The sequence below is a fragment of the Myotis myotis genome, unplaced genomic scaffold (assembly GCF_014108235.1).
Source record: "Myotis myotis isolate mMyoMyo1 unplaced genomic scaffold, mMyoMyo1.p scaffold_m19_p_10, whole genome shotgun sequence".
NCBI lineage: Eukaryota > Metazoa > Chordata > Mammalia > Chiroptera > Vespertilionidae > Myotis > Myotis myotis.
The window spans coordinates 16,655,268-16,675,931 of NW_023416314.1; the positions used below are offsets into that span (position 1 = coordinate 16,655,268).

General features: G+C 38.5%; 1 protein-coding gene across 1 annotated transcript in view; it reads right to left on the reverse strand.

Moving 5' to 3' along the window:
- CEP126 (centrosomal protein 126) overlaps window positions 1-16,160 on the reverse strand; it is a 62,491-nt gene extending 46,331 nt beyond the window's left edge. The window contains exons 1-2 of the mRNA XM_036324602.1: window positions 15,778-16,160; window positions 10,272-10,391 (exon numbers count right to left, since the gene is read on the reverse strand). Of these exons, the coding sequence (XP_036180495.1) occupies window positions 10,272-10,391; window positions 15,778-15,905 (248 nt within the window). The 5' untranslated portion in view covers window positions 15,906-16,160. The remainder of the gene's footprint in view (window positions 1-10,271; window positions 10,392-15,777) is intronic.
- Window positions 16,161-20,664: the final 4,504 nt, after the last annotated feature.

Below are 20,664 nucleotides of genomic sequence, written 5' to 3' on the forward strand. Positions count from 1 at the left end.
TCTAATATGACTATCAGCTGATTTCTTAACAGAACTTTTGCAGGCCAGAAGGGATTGGGATGAAATATTCAAAGTGATGAAACCCAGAGACCTACAAAGACTACTCTACCCAGCAAGGCTATCATTTAAATTGAACTTCCCAGACCAAAAAAAGCTAAAGAAGTTTATCACCACCAAACTATTATTACAAAAACATTGAAGGGACTTTTTAAAGAAGAGGAAGATGAAAAAAAGGAACATAAATATGAATAATAAACTGGTAATAACTGTGTATACATCAATAATTACTTTAAATATAAATAGATTTAAATGTCCAATCAAAAGACATAGGGTAGTAGCATGAATAAGAAAACAACATCCATATATAAGCTGTCTACAATAGAGCCAATTCAGATAAAAAGATACATATAGCCTAAAAATAAAGGGATAGAAAAAGATATTTTATGCAATTGGAAACAAAAAAGCTGGGTAGCACTATTTTTATCACACAAAATAGACTTTAAAACAAAGGTTATAATAAAAGACAAAGATAATACTAAATGATAAAGAGATCATTGCAACAAAAGGATATAACTGTTGTAAACATTTATGCACCCAACATAGGAGCATCTAAATATACAAAGCAAATATTGATAGACATAAAGAAAGAGAGTGACAGTAATACAATTATATTATGGAACTTAAAAATACCATTGATATCATGGATAGATCTTTCAAACAGAAAATCAACAAAGGAATAGCAGCCTTAAATAACATATTCTACTAGATGAATTTAATTGATACTTTTGAGTATTTCACTTAAAGCCCCAGAATATACATTCTTTTCAAGTTCACATGGAAAATTTTCCAGGATAGACCACATGTTAGGACACAAAACAAGTCTCAAGAAATTTAAGAAGACTGTAATATCAAACATCTTTTTCGACTACAATGGTATGAAACTAGAAATCAATTATAAGAATAAAATGGAAAAGCACTCAAATGAAGGTTAAAAAACATACTACTAAGCAATAAATGGGTTAACAATGAGATTAAGGAAGAAATCAAAAGATACTTTGAGCCCCTTTAGCCAGTTTGGCTCAGTGGATAGAGTGTCAGCCCACAGACTGAAGGGTCCTGGGTTTGATTCCGGTCAAGAGCATGTACCTTGTTTGCAGGTTCAATCCTGGCCCTGGTTGGGGCACATGCGGGAGGCAACCAATCAATGTGTCTCTCTCATATCAATGATGTTTCTCTCTCTGTACCTCTCCCCCTTCCTTCTATTCTCTCTAAAAACCCATGGGAAAATATCCTTGGGATTAACAAAACAAAACAAAAAAGATACCTTAAGACAAATGAAAATGAAAATACAACAACCCAAAATCTATGGGACACAGTAAAAGCAGTCCTAGGAGGAAAATTCATAGCAATACAGGCCTACCTCAAGAAACAAGAAAAATCTCAAATAAACCATCTAATCTTACATGTAAAGAAACTAGAAAAAGATAAAAAAACAAAGCCCAAAGTGAATAAAAGAAAAGAAATATAAAGATCACAATGAAAATAAACACAATAGAGTCTAGAAGAATAATACAAAAGATCAATGAAATTAAGAGCTAGTTCTTTGAAAAGACAAACCAGATTGATAAACCTTTAAGCAGACTCATGAAGAAAAAAAACAGAAAGGACCCAAATAAATAAAATTAAAAATAAAAGAGGGGAAGTGACAACTGATACCACAGAAATAACCATCATGGCCACAACTTTCTTTAACAATAGAACTCAAGCAGTATTAAGAGTACTCAAGGTCACAGGAGACACAGGCAGGCCTGGAGAGCTGGCCTTTTGTGATGCATTTCTTTCTTTGTGGATGAAGCCACATTTCAGATTTAGGTAGTTACAACTTTCTGGACATATGATCATATTTAAGTTTAAAATTCAATTACTTTTTGAGATAATTAGAAATTTAAAAAATTTAAAAATATGATAAACTATCACTCTTTCAAATTAAAAAATGCAATTGGAGAAAAAATGTTTTTAAGAATAAAATATAACATTTTTAAATGAGCCTATTCCCACCAGGGTGTCAGTGGAGACCATGTGAAGAGCTAGAATTCCCACTACTGATCAGCAGTAATAAAGAGCCCCTCCCCCAACCAACCTAGCAATGAGGTGGTGTCTCCTAACCTCTCTCTATGTTGGCACAGTGCCAAAGACAGCCAGCTAAAACTGAAGGTTTAAATAAGCCCAAGAGTCTATAACACAATACAAAAGTGTCCAGATTTCAAAAGAAAATCACTTGTTATTCCAAGAACCAGGAAGATTTAAAACTGAATGAAAAAGATAATCCAAAGATGCCAAAATCAAGATGATAGAGATGTTAGAACTATCTGACAAAAATTTTAAATGCTTGATAAAATCTTTGAAGCATGAGAAAAATGCTTCAATGAACAACTATGGACATGTTTGCAAGTGAAAAAAAATAGGTCTCAAAAATAAATAGAATATATAAAGACTAACCAAATGGAAATTTTAAAACTTAAAAAATACAACTGAAATGAAAAACTCAGTAGATTTATTAGGAGAAAACATAGAAAAGATGTCAGTCCTCCCTACACCACATAGATATACAGGTAATAATGGAATTTCTAGAAACATCTAGGCAATGTTTTTGCAAGTACTGACAAGATTATTCTAAATTTTATATGAAAGGAAAACAAATTAGAATACCTAAGCCAATTTTGAAAAAGAGGTATAAAGTGGGAGGAATCAGTCTATTGTATTTGAAGATTATATATATATATATATATATATATATATATATATATATAAATACATATATATATAATATACATATATTATATATATATATATATATATATATATATATTATATATATATATAGTGTAGTTTTGGTAGAGGGATAGACAAAAAGATTAACAGAATGGAGAACCCAGAACTAAACCCACCCAAATATGCTCAGCTGGTTTTTAAAACAATTCATGAAAGAAAGATAGCTTTTCCAACAAATGATGCTAGACTAACTGGATATCCATAGACAAAACAAAGCAAAAAACCTTTGTCTCATACCTTATATAAAAGTTAAATTAAAATATATCACTATGAAACTATAAACTTTATATAGTTTATAAACATACTAGAGGCCTGGTGCATGAAATTTGTGCATGGGGCGGGGGTCCCCTCAGCCCAGCCTGCACCCTCTCCAATCTGGGACCCCTTGGGGGATGTCCGACTGCCGGTTTAGGCCCGATTGGGCCTAAACCGGCAGTCGGACATCCCTCTCACACTCCTGGACCACTGGCTCCTAATCGCTCACCTGCCTGCCTGCCTGGTCGCCCCTAACTGGCCCCCACCCTGCTGGCCTGATGGCCCTCACTGCCTCTGTGTGCCCGGCTGATCGCCCCTAACTGCCCCCCCTGCCAGCCTAATCACCCACAACTGCCCCCCGCTGCTGGCCTGGTTGCCCCCAACTGCACCACCCACTAGCCTGGTCTCCCCTAACTGCCCCCTCTGCCAGCCTGGTTACCCCAAATGCACCCCCTGCTGGCCTGGTTACTCCCAAGTGCCCCCCACCGCCAGCCTGGTTGCCCCTCATGGGCCCCCGCCCCCCTAGCCTGGTTGCCCCACATAGCCTGCTGTTCAGTTGTTTGGTCGTCCCTCACTAACCACCCTGCTGGCCTGGTCACCCTATACAGCTTGCTTGTTTAGTCATTTGGTCGTCCCTCACTAACCACCCTGCCAGCCTGGTTGTAGGCCACCATCTTGTGAGGGTGTGATGGTCAATTTGCATATTACCTCTTTATTATATAGGATAAGCTATAAAAAGTTTATAAAATTATAGACTTTTAGGAAAAAACATACGAGAAAATCTTCAGGATCCAGGGCCAAACAAAGAGCTCAGACTTGAAATCAAAAGTATAATCTATAAAAATAAAAATTGATAAACTGGACTTCCTAAAATTAAAAACTTTTGCTTTGAGAAAGACCAAATTAAGAATATAAAAAGATAAGCTTTAGCACAGTAGAAAATATTTGAAAACCACTTATCTGACAAAGGACTAGTATCTAGATCAGGGGTGGGCAAACTTTTTGACTCGAGGGCCACAATGGGTTCTTAAACTGGACCGGAGGGCCAGAACAAAAGCATGGATGGAGTGTTTGTGTGAACTAATATAAATTCAAAGTAAACATCATTACATAAAAGGGTACGGTCTTTTTTTTCAATAGTTTTATTCATTTCAAACGGGCCGTAGTTTGCCCACAGCTGATCTAGATTATATAGAGCTATCAAAACTCAACTGTAAAAAAACAAATAATTTAACTAGAAAATGGATAAAAGATGTTAAGAGAAATTTTATTAAAAGAGAATAGGCAGATATTCTGTTTCACTAATCATTGGGGAAATGAACGTTAAAACCATAATGAGATATTACTGTACACTTATAAGAATAGTTAAAATAAAAAATAGACAACACTAATGCTAGTGAAGATTAGAAAACTGGATGACTCTTATACTGCTGGTGAGTTCAGTCACACTGAAAAAACAGTTTGGCATTTTCTTTCAACACTAAACATACCACCATTGTATTCTTGGTTATCCAAGAGATATAAAACCTTGTGTTCACACAAAAACCTATCTATGAATCTTTACAGCAGCTTTATTCACAGTAACCCCAAACTGGAAATGACCCAGATGTCCTTCAATGGGCAAATGGTTAAATAAACTACGGTCCATCTGTATCATGGATTAAAACTCAACAATAAAAAAGAATGAACTACTGCCTGGCCGGTGTGGCTCAGTGGTTGAGCATTGACCTATGAAACAGAAGGTCACGGTTTGATTCCCAGTCAGGGCACATGCCTGGGTTGTGGGCTCCATCCCCAGTAGGGGGCATGCAGGAGGCAGACGATCAATGATTGCCTTATCATTGATGTTTCTATCTCTCTCCCCATCTCCCGTCATCTCTGAAATAAAATATATACTTAAGGGGGGGAAAAAAAAAGGAATAACTACCTGGATGAATCCCAGGGAATTGTGTTGAGTGAGAAAAGCCAATCTGAAAGGTTACACACAGTATAATCCCATTTATGTAACACTCTAGAAATGAGAACAGATTAGTGATTTCCAGGGGAGTGGTGTGGGAGGGAAGTAGGTTTGGCTATAAAAGGACAATGTGCAGAATCTTAGTGGTGATGGAAATGTGCTGTATCTTGACTATGTATAAATGTCATCATCCTGGTTGTGAGACTGAGCTATAGGTTTTGCAAGATTTTAGCATTCTGAAACATTGAATAAAGGGTATTATGGGATCTTACCATATTATTTTTAAAAACTGCATGTGAACCTACAATTACCTTAAAATAGTTTAATTTAAAAAAATTACAGCTAATGAAGAAAATTTTAAAATTATCTAAAATTGATATTAGAGACAGAAAGGGAAAGAGAGATGGGGAGAGAGAGAGAGAGGAGGAGAGAGGGAGAGAGAGAGGGAGAGGGAGAGAGGAAGGGAGAGGGAGGGGAAGAAAGAGAGGGAGAGGGAGAGGGAGAGAGAATCTTGGATGTGAGAAACATCGCTTGGTTGCCTCCTGCTGCACACGCCCTGACCGGGGATTGAACATGCAAGCTGGCTATGTGCCCTCACCAGAAATTAAACTGGCCACCTTTTTGGTGAACAGGATGCTGTTCCAATAAACTGGCCAGGACAGAGGGAGAAAATTTTTGATTAGAAGAATTCACCAAGCATACCTGTCAGAGGCTGCTATTGTAAACCAAAAAAGCTTAACAGCTCAAGGGCAAGACAATACTAGTAATATAACAGAGTAGAATATTTGATCCTCACAATGAATATCAGTGTATGAAGATCAAACTACATTTATCATAATCTGTATAAAAGATTATAGAAATATACATTGTAATTTAGATTTATATTAAAATGTTAAAATAAAGTTTGTATAATCTATAAGTATTCCATTTACGATAATGCTGTTCCTGGACCACCCATAACTGATCTTTGACTCCTTTTGACTCTACCTACTCAAACTCAACTCTACCTCAGGTCACTATAACAGCTTTTTGCCTCTTCTCTTTGCCTATAGCCTGTGCTTCAAGTCATCCTCCACCTCATTGCTATATTGAGCTAAAATATAAATCTGATCATGACACTTCTGTTTTACTATTTCAATAGCATCTCAGAGTCCTAAGGATAGAGTTTAATTTCTTTAGATTGGGCAGAAAAGGTTTTTTAAGTGAAATGTCTCTTACCAACTCTATAGCTTCATCTGCTGGTGCTCTTCTACATTTTTCTGTGCCTGGGTCACACAAAACTTTTCTCTTATATTTCATAACATTAAGCTTTTTCAATTATTGTTCTCTTTGCTTAAAACATATTTGCTCATTTTCCCTGGTTACCTAATAACCTTTTTTATTCCTTGTCTTGTAGTGTATAAAATATGCTTCCATAGTAACTTGTGATTCTATCAGAGTACTTATTGCATACCATTGCCATCTTTTATTACTTTACTTTTAGTAATATGAAAGCAGGAACTATGCATTTTATTTTTATTCTCCAGTATTTTAAACCCAGTAAAAGTTGAGTAAATATTTCAAATGGTCAATAACTTCCAAATATACTAAATTTCTTTATTATATTATCAATAATATACTCACTGATATTTAAACCTACTGATATCTAAATTTATTTGTATCTATTAATATTTTTTAGCTTATACCATATCTTCATTTATGGGGGTTTGACAAATATGACTTATTGTTTAAAGTATAATTCCTTCCTATTTATTATAAAGATACATTTTTTCCTGCTTTATGGGCAACTCCAAACTCTGTCATTCTCACTAATAGGTAATGCAGCTATCCCCTACTTCATATTCACAAAATAATTCATTTCATGATTCTCTAGGTAGTCTTTTATGCCTTTAGGATATTTAAAAGAATCTTTTTTATTATATATTTTAGTGATTCTTCCCAAGTGCTTGTCCCTCATCTGTTATCTGGTAGTGTTTCCGCTTCTCTTTTTTTGGGCCATTTTGCCGATTCTGACCTTTTCTCTCTGATTCTGTCAGTTAGTTACACAAAAATTTTTCTGATCATTTGTATATGCTTATATCATATTGTTTAAAAAATGTATGAAGGCTCCTTTTGGAATTTTTACTTCTTAAAATTTATTACAATATCTTTTCTTCATGAAGTCACATTTAATCTATTGCCATTTCTAAAGTTTAATGGTAAAATAAAATATTTTTCCCTGATATTATATCATTGGTATTCAACTATGTTTGTTGAATGAATAAATGCCTGTTCATTTATTTACCAAAAGATAGTTCTAAAATTGAAAATTAAAAACAATGTAGGAAATAAATTAGTTCTTTTATGTGTCTGTGTATCTTAAAATCACTTGGTCTACAAAACAGCATCTTAGAAAGTTGCTTGAGGATGTGCTCCAGCGAACTAATGATATAGGACAAAATGAAGAAAGGAATGCTATGGGAGGCAAGAAACTGTGGCTCCAACTTTTAAGAGCAATAAAGGGAAGTCCCAGGTTGCCAGTGTGCATTAGGCCTAAAAGGTAACCAGTACCTATTGATGAAGGAAAGAGGTCTTAAAGGAAAACAAAGGACTCCATTGTACAGACACTGAGTAAGAGACTAGAAAACATGAGAATATGGTAAAAACATACAAGAAAAAAACTGGCAAATAAAAAAGCAAAAAGGAGTAAAAAATATGAAATGAGTGAGATTTTTTTTTAGCAATTAATGGAAATAAATAAAGCACTTGGTACTGTGAACATTTTCCTTTGAATACTACTAGGGATAGCACTGACAATGTCAAAGTATAACTGACAAATAATGAAAGTAGACTGTCTCTAGAAAAAAATACTTTAAAACCCCCCCAGCAAATTGGTGACCATAATGTGAGTGGAAGTATGAATTTAGATGATGTAAAGCATAAATGGATAGATAATAGGAAGGCCAAAAAGACCATAATGATACATATTTTAAAATTCATTAGTGTATACATAATTTGACCTCCTTTATAAAAGGTGAAATATAGAGACAAATGATTAATGTTTAAAAAAGAAAAATTAAAAAAAATATTTTTATTGATCTCAGAGATGAAAGGAGAATGAGAAACATCAATAATGAGAGAGAATCATTGATTGGCTGCCTCCTGCATGTCCCCCTACTGGGGATCAAGCCCAAAACCCAAGCATGTGCCCTGACTGGGAATCGCACCGTGACTTCCTGGTTCATAGGTCCACACTCAACCACTGCGCCACACTGGCCGGGCTAAAAAATAAATTTTTATGTCTTTACATAGCATTGTAGTATAACTGAAAAATAGCAAATAATGAAATTGTACTGCAAAATGTTCTGCCTTTAGAATTTTAAATCAATTATTTCCCACATCAAAATTTATATAAATGTTTGATGAGAGAAGACAGGTAGGAAGTTTAAAGATCAAATCCTGCCTGGCTGGTGTTGCTCAATGGTTGAGTGTCAACCTATGGACCAGGGAGTCACAGTTCGATTGCTGGTCAGGGCATATGCTCGGCTGCGGCCTCAATCCCCAGGAGGGGGTGTGCAGAAGCAGCCAATCAATGATCCTCTCCCCTCATTGATGATTTTATCTCTTCCTCTCCCTCCCTCTCTCTGAAATCAATACAAACATATTTAAAATGAAAAAATCAAATCCACACATAAAGCCTGCTATTTCACAGAGCAAGTCAACTATTAGAAAACACAATGGACAAATGTTAACTTATTAATCAACAAAATAAATAAGCTTAATAGGAAAGAAGCACTCTGTGACCGACACCATGATAATTACTTTTACTAGTATATGTGTTCTCAACGATTCCTCTATAATATTACCTTTTTTGTTCTACATAACAATCCCTTGAAATAGATGGTATTAATTCAAATAATAAATGAGAAACTGAGACTTAAAGAGATTAAATAACTTCCTCTAACTCATGAAGCTAGGACTTTAACCTAGATCTCTGACTCCAAAGCCCATGACCCTTTTATTCATCTTTATTGAACATTTATCATGCACCTTTTTTAAGTTTCAGGAGCTAAAAGATAGGAGAAAAACAGAAGCACACACATACAAAACAAAAACAAGGTTTATTAAATAATTTTAAGTACACCAGGCAATGAGAGAGTTAATATACAAAGACACATATGCCAGAAAAACAAATTATAAGCAAACAATTTTGTATTTCTGAAACGGGACTTGAAACTATACTTAATGACGTGGTGAATAAACTCCAGTGCTTTTCTGCCATTTGCGTATTGTAGGAATATAGAGAAGGCAGCAAAAACAGTAATACAAAATGGCCTACTTACTGTATGTTAAGAAAATCCAATAATTCAAACAAATCTTGAAAAATGTTGTGCAGTGATTGGATGGTTTTACTTTACTTTCCAGCTTATACCAGAAAACTCTTTTATGGCAGTCATTTATAAAATTCTTTTATCACATTTCCACCATTATCATATTCCTGAGAATAGCTCTTACAGAAGAAGTATATAGAAGTGAATAATAAATTAAAATAAAATTATATTCTATTAGAGACTAAATATTAATTGGTAATCTTTTAATTTATCATGAAATTATATAAAAATAAAGAATACATTTCATAGTCACTTTAAGAAGTGCATATGGCACTGTAATGAGAAGTTCTATGACAAGAAAAGGTGATTATGGTCAGAGTCAGTGATCTAGAAATTACATCACCATGTTTGTGCTTTAGGCAGAAAAACAATTATGAAATGTACAAAGCCACCTAAATCTTGATTAATGTTTTACAGCAGTGGTTCCCAAACTTATTTGGCCTACCGCCCCCTTTCCAGAAAAAATATTGCTCAGCGCCCCCTGGAAATTAATTTTTTTAAAATTTTAATAGCAATTAAACAGAAAGATATATGTATGAATGTTTCTACCTTTTTCGTAAAATATAGTAAAGAAAGGTGTAAATTAGAAACATTGGAGTTTGAAATTATGAAACTATTTATTGAACTCAGAATAGAAAGGTAACACAAAAAAAGTTAAAACAAATGCACCTGTGGCCATCACCGCCCCCCTGGATCGCTGCAGCGCCCACCAGGGGGCGGTAGCGCCCACTTTGGGAATCACTGTTTTACAGATAAAGCGTTGTCATGACTTAGGCTCATAAAATGCTACAAAGTAGAAGAACTATTATTTTATAAAGACTGAATTTCTACACTCTGAATAAAATACAATTACTTACTTTTTTCTCCGGTTTGACTCCACGAAATATTTACGTGCTCGATTTCGAAATATTTTTTGTTGCTGCAGTAATATTTGACGCTCTTCTTCTAAATTTTTCTCTAGATGGGTTTTCATATCTCTAATGATAAATAAAGTTAAGGAGATCTGGCTTGTGTTTTTAGTGGGTGAGTGTCAATGCTATATGATAAATACAATTACAGCCTCATACTAAGGACATCATGATTTTTTGTGGAACAATTAGTATGTGTACACATTAGTGTCAGTATATGGCCAGCAAATTTTTTATGTAAAAAAAATTCTGACTTGGTATTAGAATTGAAGCTAGATCTCACTTTCCCTGAGGGAGAGGGGTGGGGGATCACTTTTAGACATCATGAGCTCAGATAAGGAGACTGCATATCATTTCATTTATTACACAGATGTTTGAGTGATGATGAACAAATTACTATCATAGGCATAGATGTAGGAAAATGAAGGTTATATTTTACTAATAGATAGTATATCAATTATACTTTTCAGTAGATTTCAGGATCCTTTCAGTATTAATATTATAAAAACTTTATTATATAATTCAAAACAATCATGTATTTGAACTTTTGGGTGTTTGAAACTTTGCTAATGGGAGCTTATTAATTTTCAATGATATTGCTATTTAACCATCTTTATACCATTGACAATAATTTATTTTTTCTTCATTATAAAATTTTGCACCACCTCAACACAAACATATACCTACCTACACACACACACACACACACACACACACACACACACACACTTTTACTTAAAGTTTCTCTTGAAGGATTTATAAAAATGAAACAAAGAGAAGGACATCTTGTTCTTTGCTAGCACAGAAACTCCTAAAGACTTATCTTGTTCTTCTCTAATATAGTATATAGTATTTTATTAGGAGTTGGACTTCAACAAGACAGCAAGCTACTGAAAGTCACAACAAGATAGTGGAGGAAAGTGCTAGCTCCTTTCAGGGCACACAAGAGCAACAGTGGGAGAAGTTGCTTTGGCTTGAGTGAAGCAAGCCAATTCTGTTCTCTGTTGAATAAGTGTGAGATCTCATCATAAGAACTTAAAGAAAATCACAAATGTAATGTTTCTAAGGTTCTGACAATTATATATATTCTTAAATGTAATCAAAGGACTCTCTCCTTATATACATGTATAAATATTTTTTATATATACACTAGAGCAGTGATGGTGAACCTTTTGAGCTCGGTGTGTCAGCATTTTGAAAAACCCTAACTTAACTCTGGTGCTGTGTCACATACAGAAATTTTTTGATATTTTCAAAAATAGTAAAACAAAGATTTATATTTTTGACATTTATTTTATATATTTAAATGCCATTTAACAAAGAAAAATCAACCAAAAAAATGAGTTCGCGTGTCACCTCTGACACCTGTGTTATAGGTTCGCCATCACTGCACTAGAGGCCTGGTGCATGAAATTTATGCTCTGGAGGAGGTGTCCCTCTGCACCCTCTCCAATCTGGGACCCCTCGGGGGATGTCCGACTGCCGGTTTAGGCCCAATCCCTGTGGGCCTAAACCGGCAGTTGGATATCCCTCTCACAATCTGGGACTGCTTGCTCCTAACCACTCACCTGCCTGATTGCCCCTAACCACTTCTGCCTGCCAGCCTGATCACCCCCTAACCTCTCCCCTGCTGGCCTGATTAACACCTAACTGCTCCCCTGCCAGTCTGATCTCACCCCCAACTGCTCTCCCCTGCTGGCCTGATCTCGCTCCCAACTGCCCTTCCCTGCTGGCCTGATCACCCCTAACTGCCCTCCCCTGCAGGCCTGATATCACCCCCAATTGCCCTCCTCTGTTGGCCAATTTGGTTCTGATTAGTTGGTTTCTATGCCAGTCAGAGTCAAAAGCTCCGCCTCCTAGGCAGCCACTGGCTCCTCACAGTTGACCCAGATTTTGTTCTGATTGGCTTCTATGCCAGTCAGCGTCTCTGGGCCTATCAACAGGGTCTGATCAGAGAGGCAGGGCTGATCAGCAGCCCCCTGGAAGCCTGGATAGAAATGGAGGCACAGGTGCTGACCAGGCCCAAAGATAAAGAGAGAGGCAAGTGCTGATCAACAGCTGCCACAGAGGCTATGGATCAGACCCTGCTTCTCTCTTCAGGCCTCTCTCTGGCCCTGATTCGCAGCCCCCTCAGCAGTCAGTGCTGGGTCACCGTGCCTGCAGCCCTAGCAGTCAGCGCTGGATTGCCGTGGCAATCCAGCTCTGACTGTAGGACTGACTTCCAGTTGGTCGAGCCTCCTGATCGTGTGGATGTGACGGACCCAGGGTTTTTATATATTAGGATATAAAAAGTGTATTATGTACACAATTTTGCCTGCTAAATTATAAAGAATGCTGCTGCCTTTGCATTTTTTCAAAGTATGCTCTTCAAGTTTAGAAAATATTAGATGGTTAGTTAAACTTTTGTTTTTCTTATAAGCTGTAATATATAGGTAAAATATTTTCATAAGAATCACTGTTAAATACCTGTTCAAAGGAAAATAATTTTTATGTACTTATCATTAAAAAACCAACCAACCAAGAATAATAGAATTAAGTAACACATAAGAATTTAAAAACATAGTCTAATCTACTCCACCTCATCCTCATCTCTCCCAATTTAGTCTTTCTCCAATTAGAGCTCATTTATGGTATTTTAAATATGTTACCATAAAAACAACTATGTATCATACAAGCTATATTACTGCCAAATGTATTAGAGGTTTCCTGATTAAAACTTTTTCTCTGTAACCCCTTCCATAGCCTTGGCTCAGGCATTCTGAATCTCTTGCCTGGACTTACTCAGTAATCTTCTAACTCATCTCTTTACTTCTAAACTTGTCATCCTGCTGGCCTGTGTGGCTCAGTGGTTGAGTGTTGACGTATGAACCAGGTGGTCATGGTGCGATTCCTGGTCAGGGCACATGCCTGGGTTTTGGGCTCAGTCCCTAGTAGCGGGTGTGCAGGAGGCAGCCAATTGATGATTCTAATCACTGATGTTTCTCTCCCTCTCTCCCTCCTGTTTCTCTCTGATATCAATAAAAATATATTAAAAAATAAACTTGTTAACTTCCCTTTGAAACACTATAAAGCTAGCTAATTGCAAATCTGATTAGTTTTTTTCATTCTTTGTTGCTCTCCAAAGTTCCTATCATCTTTATGACAAATTCCAAATTTCTTGGAATATAAAACTTTCTAACATTTCAACATTATTCCTCAATAGTTCCCTGCATAAATCCTATGTCCAGCCACACAAGGATACTTATGAAGAGAACATGCCATGATATATCATGCCATTATCTCTTAGCACATGCTTGACTAACTCATCCTTTCAGGGTGCAAAGAACCAAGGATGTTAGTGAGAGAATATGTGCAGGTAATCAAGAATAGGGTATAAATTGGGTAGAGAAGAAAGAGAGACAAAGTGGGTCTAGGATAAAAATGGAAGGGAAAAAGAGTGGAGATACTTATGAGAAAAGAAGAAGCTCCGTGTGAAGGGGACATGAGACAATTCACTTCAGCTAATTATAATTAGGAAAATGCATTTAAAGAAATTTTGACAAATAGAAAGCTGGATGTCGCTCAGTACTGACTTCATATTTGAAAATCACCTGTGAAAATTTTACCAAGTTAGCTAATTTTTTTAAGATGACAGGTCTTTCAGTTTTTTTCTGTCATTCATTCAAATAAATGTGAGCATTACAGACACTAAGGAAATACAAATTAATATTTATAAAGGATGCTTAAGTGTTTTAATTAGTAACATATTCTTGATTTAGTGTCCGTCTTTATGATATTAAAAAAGAATTCCCTTATTCCAATTTAAATATAGATACACACTATGTATTTTATATATACTAGCAAAATATATATGTAGGCACATGTTTATATATGTATGTGTGTATATATACATACTAGCAAACGTTACTGGGTTTTGTCAAAGCCCCCTGGGCATCTATTAAAATGATCATTTACAGCTTTAGAAATTTTAACCATATGTTATAAATACATTTAGTATTGAAGTATATTTTTAGCAATATATGTCTTTAAGAAAGCCATCATTGCAATTCTGGAATTAGGTCTTTTTGGTTTTGTTCATTTGAGGTATTGCTGAATTTCTATGATATATGTATCAACATTCATGCTACATAAAATTAAAAGAATTCAGCCTACCACCATTTCATTAATGAAAATGATGGAAATACACACTCTGTCAATGAGTCATTTACAATGCTTCCCTAGATTTAGAGACAAATCAGGGTCAGTGTAATAGGCGTTTTTAGTGTTCAAGAAAACACAATCAGAATCAAATCCCTGCTGAAAACAATACTGCTTATTCCAGAACACATATTTGCGGGGACTGATTTGGGGGAGTAGCAAAGCCAAGGCCAAAGTGAGTAGGGTGAATAGTGAATAGATAAGCGGAACCAGAAGGTGCTACTGCCAGCTACCATTTTCGGAACTTAGCCAAAGAAGGAAAAGACGGAAGGGCAGAAGCTCGAGGAAAGCACCATCAGAGGAGAGGCGTTTTCACAAAGATCCCCAGGACCCAGAACAGCGTCTGCCAAGCGCAGGCCCTAGGAGGTTAAACGCGCCGACTTGCTGGCAAAGGCGCTGCATCCCAGAAGTAGTGGCAGACAACGTGGGTCACACGGGGTTAACCGGCAAAGAGGAGGCACTCCACTTTCCGACAAAAATGAAGATGCTGCTGCCTCAACACCATCCCTGCCAGCCAAGTCCTTTGAGAGCACAACGGTGAAATGCTAATTCCCACAATATCCTCCGAAAGGAATAAACACGACGTACACTCTCTGATAATAAAACTCGCACTCTTTCGATTTTCCTACAGTGCAACCCACAGCCACCTCCCGGCGGGCTCGGCCCCCTCCCCGGGGAGGTCGGAGCGGAGCCGGCAGGAAGCACCCGGCCCTTGGCTTCGCCCGCTCTGCGCTGTCGCTCCGACAACGGCCGGGGCAGGGGATGGAAAACAAAACAAAACAAAACAAAACAAAACAACAAAACTCCCCCCTGCGCAGCTCTGGTAAATGACTTAGCGGCGCGTTAGGTGGACTGTTCAAACATGCAACGTAGCAAAACGTTTTTACTTATTTGTGGAAGTCTTCTCTCCGAGCAGCATGATGGATCAGGAGGAGAATACCACCAAGTAAAGGGACCTAATCCTGGAAGGCAAGAACACAATCTCCGCGGCACACGCCGAGCCTGCATTTTAAAACTCGCAACAGTTTTACACCCAAGGTGAAGAATGGGGGCGGGAGCACAAGGCGGCGGCGGGGGAGGCGGTCAAGGGTAAAAGGGTGTCATCTCAGGTCTAAGGGGGAGCAGCGACGGAGCTAAAGCGAAGGTCCGCCCGGGATGACTGCTGGCTTCCATCACCCAGCGCCCCCGGGAGAGGGAATCTAACGGGGAAAGATGGGCCCGCGGCCAACACGCCGCCGCCGCTGGGAAGGAAGGATACAGGTGAGCGCCGGGTCCGCGCCGCCCGCCGCCCACCGGAGCGTCGAGGGGGCCTCCGTCGCGGGCGTCTGAGGGTTCGGCGCCCGGTCTCGCGACCGCGCTCCGGGCTCCCGGCCTCCGGGTCAGCATCCTTCACCTCCGCGCGGCCTGCGGGCTCGCCCCTAGCGCAGCGCTCATGGCCGCTCCGGCCTCTGCTCCTCCTTCTCCTCGGCCCCTCCCTACACTCGGCCTCTCGGGTCCCGAGTCACGGGCGAGGAAGGGTGGCCCGTGGCGGCTCTGGTTCGCGCTCAGCGGCGCTGGTGGCTGTGGTGGCGACGGCAGCTTCGGTGGGCAACTTTTCTGGCAACTGGAGAGGTGGTGACAGCGACCCCGCCGCCGCCGCCGCCATCTTGACAACCAACCGACGCGGCGTCCTTGGCGACAGAAACCAGGGCGGGGCTGGGCGGGGCTGGGCGGGGCGGGGCGGGGCGGGGTGCGGATGGGCGGGGCCGACGCCCGAGGCAACCAATAGGAGGCTCTGGCGGCCCCGCCTGCTCCAATTGCAAGGCTGGCGACCGGTGGGAACCCTGGCGTCTCCTGGGACCCGCGTCTTTGCTGAAGTGAATTCAATTCTGCGTCAGAATCTGACTCGGTTCTATCATCTTTTTTTTTTTTTTAAATATTTTTATTGACTTCAGAGAGGAAGGAAGAGGGAGAGAGCGATAGAAACATCCACGATGAGAGAGAATCATGGATCGGCTGCCTCCTGCAAGTCCCCCACTGGGGATGGAGCCCACAACCCCGGCATGTGTCCTTGACCGGAATTGAACCTGGGACCCTTCAGTTCGCAGGCCAACACTCTATCCACTGAGCAAAACCGGCCAGGGCTCTATCATCTTTTTTTATGAAGATGTTTTCGTGGGGGTATTGAGTCATCAGAGACAGGAGATGCAAAATCCCCAGCTACAGCTGCCGTGGGGATTCGGGAATGATTTCCTCCTCGGGGGTAATTGGTGTTGAACTACCTGAATCCTGTTGTGGGGTTTGAGTTGTTTTTCTGGGGTATTAGTATCCCCAACACCAACACATTTAAAAAGCTTCTGAAATGGAAATTTCCTTTCTCGGCATTCTCTCACCCACTCCTGCCGGGATCTGCAGCCGTTTTCCTGGCCATTTCCCTACCTAAAAGGCTGACATTTCAAAGGCTCCTAATGGTGCGTGCCTTGCGTCCAGATTCTGGAAATAGACCATCAGAGCATCTGTAGCCTGGAAAGAAATCCAAAGTTAGCCTCCTGGGAAGTTATGCCAAAAGAGATCATATTGAAATTGTTCCAGGAGGTATGGAAAATTGAATGGGTTTTCGAGCCATCAGTGTAATGGCTCTACGAGTGAAAATTTGAAAAAAGGCTGAAATTTTCTATTGGAGCCCATTATAAAAGTCCATATAAATTCGGACTGTATTTCAGCCAGGTTTTATTTTGGTGGGAAAATTCTCAGATTGGAAGCAGAATGTACAAACCAATAAAGATCACTAATCCATCCTGCAAACATGTCTGCCTTTGTGAATCAATTTGTTCATGTTTAGAGTTTAAATAATAAACTTTTCCAGTTGAAACTATTTAAAAAGAAGTTTTTTGCAAAGTTGGGTGCATTGACTCGAAATGTGCTCTGGTAACAGATTTTAAAGTGCCACAACAAATCCAGTTTTTTAAAAAATATATATATTTTTATTGATTTTAGAGAGAGAGGAAAGAAAGAGAGAGAAGTCAATGTGAGAAACATCAATCTGTTGCCTGACTGGGAGTAGAACTGGCGACCTTTTGGAGCAAGGGACCACACTCAACCAAAGGAGACACACTGGCCAGGGCCAAATCCAATTTTGACTTGGAACATGAAACACATAAGCCCCTTTAAGGACAATGCCAAGATGATATAATATATAATTCTGGCAGAGAAAGGCTAAATGTGTACACTTGGACGATTAACTATCTTGGCAAGTTTTTAACTGGTCTAGCCATAGGCATTGACCTTGATTCTATTCCCACTGTTATTATCACAAGTATGTTTCTCTAGTGCCAATTAGAGCAATGAGAGAAGGAGAGAGGGGGAGAGAGAGAAAGAGAGAGAGAGAGAGAGAGAGAGAGAGAGAGAGAGAGAGAGAGCGAGCACCAAAGTAGGGCAGTGCACAGTGAAAATAAAAGGGAGAAGGTTGTGGTTGCTGTTTGGAGTATTTAGGCATGCATTTTTAGCCTTCTTGAAAATCTAACATTTGCTAATTAAGTTTAGTATCTCATAACTCCTAGACACCTTACTGCTTTGTTGTATGGAATATTAGCATTAAGAAGCATGAATTGGTTGCCTACCAATATTTTGCTCATATAAAGGTTCTTCATTTATATGTTGTTTTACAATAGCCAAAAAAATAGGTAAATTGTAAACATAATATTGCCAGCTTTTTAAAAATAAATCACAGGAACTAATTTTTTGACCCTAAGTTATTTCTTTCTTCAAAATATTAAGCAAGTTTTCCACATTTTATTTAGTTACTAGATGCCTGGTGCATGAAATTTGTGCACTGTTGGGGGGCGGGGGGCATCCCTCAGCCCGGCCTATACCCTCTCACAGTCCAGGACCCTTCAGGAGATGCCCGCCTGCTCGCTCCTTACTGTTCAGCTTGCTGTTCCTTAGCTTGCTATGGAGGCGGGAGAGGCTCCTGCCACTGCTCTTGCGCTCACCAGCCATGAGCCCAGCTTCTGTGGGAGCGCACTGACCACCAGGGTGCAGCTCCTGCATTGATTGCCTGCCCCCTGGTGGTCAGTGTGCAACATAACAACCAGTCGTTCTGGTACAGTGGTTCCCAAACTTATTTGGCCTACCGCCCCCTTTCCAGAAAACATATTACTCAGCGCCCCATGGAAATTAATTTTTTAAAATTTTTAATAGCAATTAAACAGAAAGATATATGTATTAATGTTTCTACCTTTTTCGTAAAATATAGTAAAGAATGGTGTAAATTAGAAACATTGAAGTTTGAAATTATGAAACTATTTATTGAACTCAGAATGGAAAGGTAATACAAAAAAAGTTAAAACAAATGCACCTGTGGCCATCACCGCCCCCCTGGATCGCTGCAGCACCCACCAGGGGGCGGTAGCGCCCACTTTGGGAATCACTGTTCTGGTAGTTCCGTCATAATGGTTGCTTAGGCTATTTTATGTATATATATATATATATATATATATATATATATATATATATAGTTATAAATTCTTTTAAAAGGGCTTTATTTGGGTAATAGAAAGATAATTTGAATTAGTTATAAACTTTATCTCTTGACAGGAAAGGCAAATATGATTGAAGCAAAAAAAGAATATATTAAAATCTTTATGTTTTGTCAGAAGAGATATCTATATTAAATATAATGCTTGATTCTTTCACACTCCAAAAGTGTGAAATAAAATATTTTTATTTAAATAAAAGTGTGAAATAAAATATTTTTTTTTTGTGTTAATCATCACCTGAGTATATTTTTCCAATGATTTTTAGGGAGAGTGGAAGAGAGAGGGAAAGACAGAGAGAAGCATTCATGTGATTGCCTCCTGCATGTGCCCCAACCAGGGCCGGGCCTGGGGAGGAACCTGCAACCAAGGTACGTGCCCTTGACCAGAATCAAACCCAGGATCCTTTGGTCTGCAGGCCGTGCACTATCCACTGAACCAAAATAGCTAGGGCTAAAATTATTTTTTTTAATTAAGGAAACATATATTGAGCATGTGCCAAGCTTTTTAGGTGCTGGGGATTCAGTGGGGAACAAAATTTCCAAGTCCCTATGCTCATGAAGCTTGCATTTTTATTTTCTCTCCCTCCAGAATAGATCATGTAGTGACAAGTGCTACGAGGAAAAATGGCATAGTGTAGGGGAATAAAGACTGATGTCAGTTCTATTTTAGGTAAAGTGCTCAGGGAAGTCCTCTGAGAAAGGGAAATTAGGGCAGAGGTCAGAATAAAGAAAGGAAGTTGCCATTCAAATATTTGAATGAAGAATATTATAGGCAAAGGATGCTGTAAGGGAAAAAGGCTTTGAAGGGCAGTGTTATTTGATGTGTTCAAAGAACAGCAACAAGACCACTCTGTTTGGAACAGAGTGAGGTAGGAGAAGTGTGTTAGTATATGAGATTGAAGAAGTGCATGGGGGATGTTCTTCAGATTCATTATGCAGGAAATGAATATAAAATCCAACTTCCAATGGAGGGAATGCCACTGGAGAATTTTGAGTAGGGGGGTAATATGATAGGATTCAACCTTAAAAAATAATCATACTAGTGGGCTGTGGGGAAATTTAGACTATAATCGATAAAACTAGACACAATGAGGCTGGTTTGAATGTTATAGTTGGTAAGGTGAGAGATTATGGAGACTTGGACTACAATGGTAGTTATGGGAGTGGCAAGAAGTGTTCAAAATTTTAACCTTGAGCCAATAAGTGTTGATGAGTGGTTGTGGTGAGTAGGGGAAAAAAAGAGTTAAATGTGACTCAGATTTGGAACTGGAGCACTGATTAAAGGGTATTGCCAAATACTAAGATAGAGAGGGATGGGCTGAGGATGGAAGAAGGAATAGGAGTTAGGTTTCAAACATGTAAAATGTGAGTTGCCTATTAAACACCCAACTTTATTAACATGGTCTCATAAAAATACGTTGTATTTACAAAATAAATTAATAATCACTTTATGTCTACAAAGCATGTTCCATAACTTAATCTAGTTTGAATACTGCTATACCCTTGTGACTTATATGGTCAAACAGCCTGTGATGAATAATTTTTGAGGTTTTACTTTCATCTTGGCTGAAGCTATTTTTTTTCCATTTTCTGCTGAAGTATTTTTTTTTCTCAAGAATTTTCTGAATT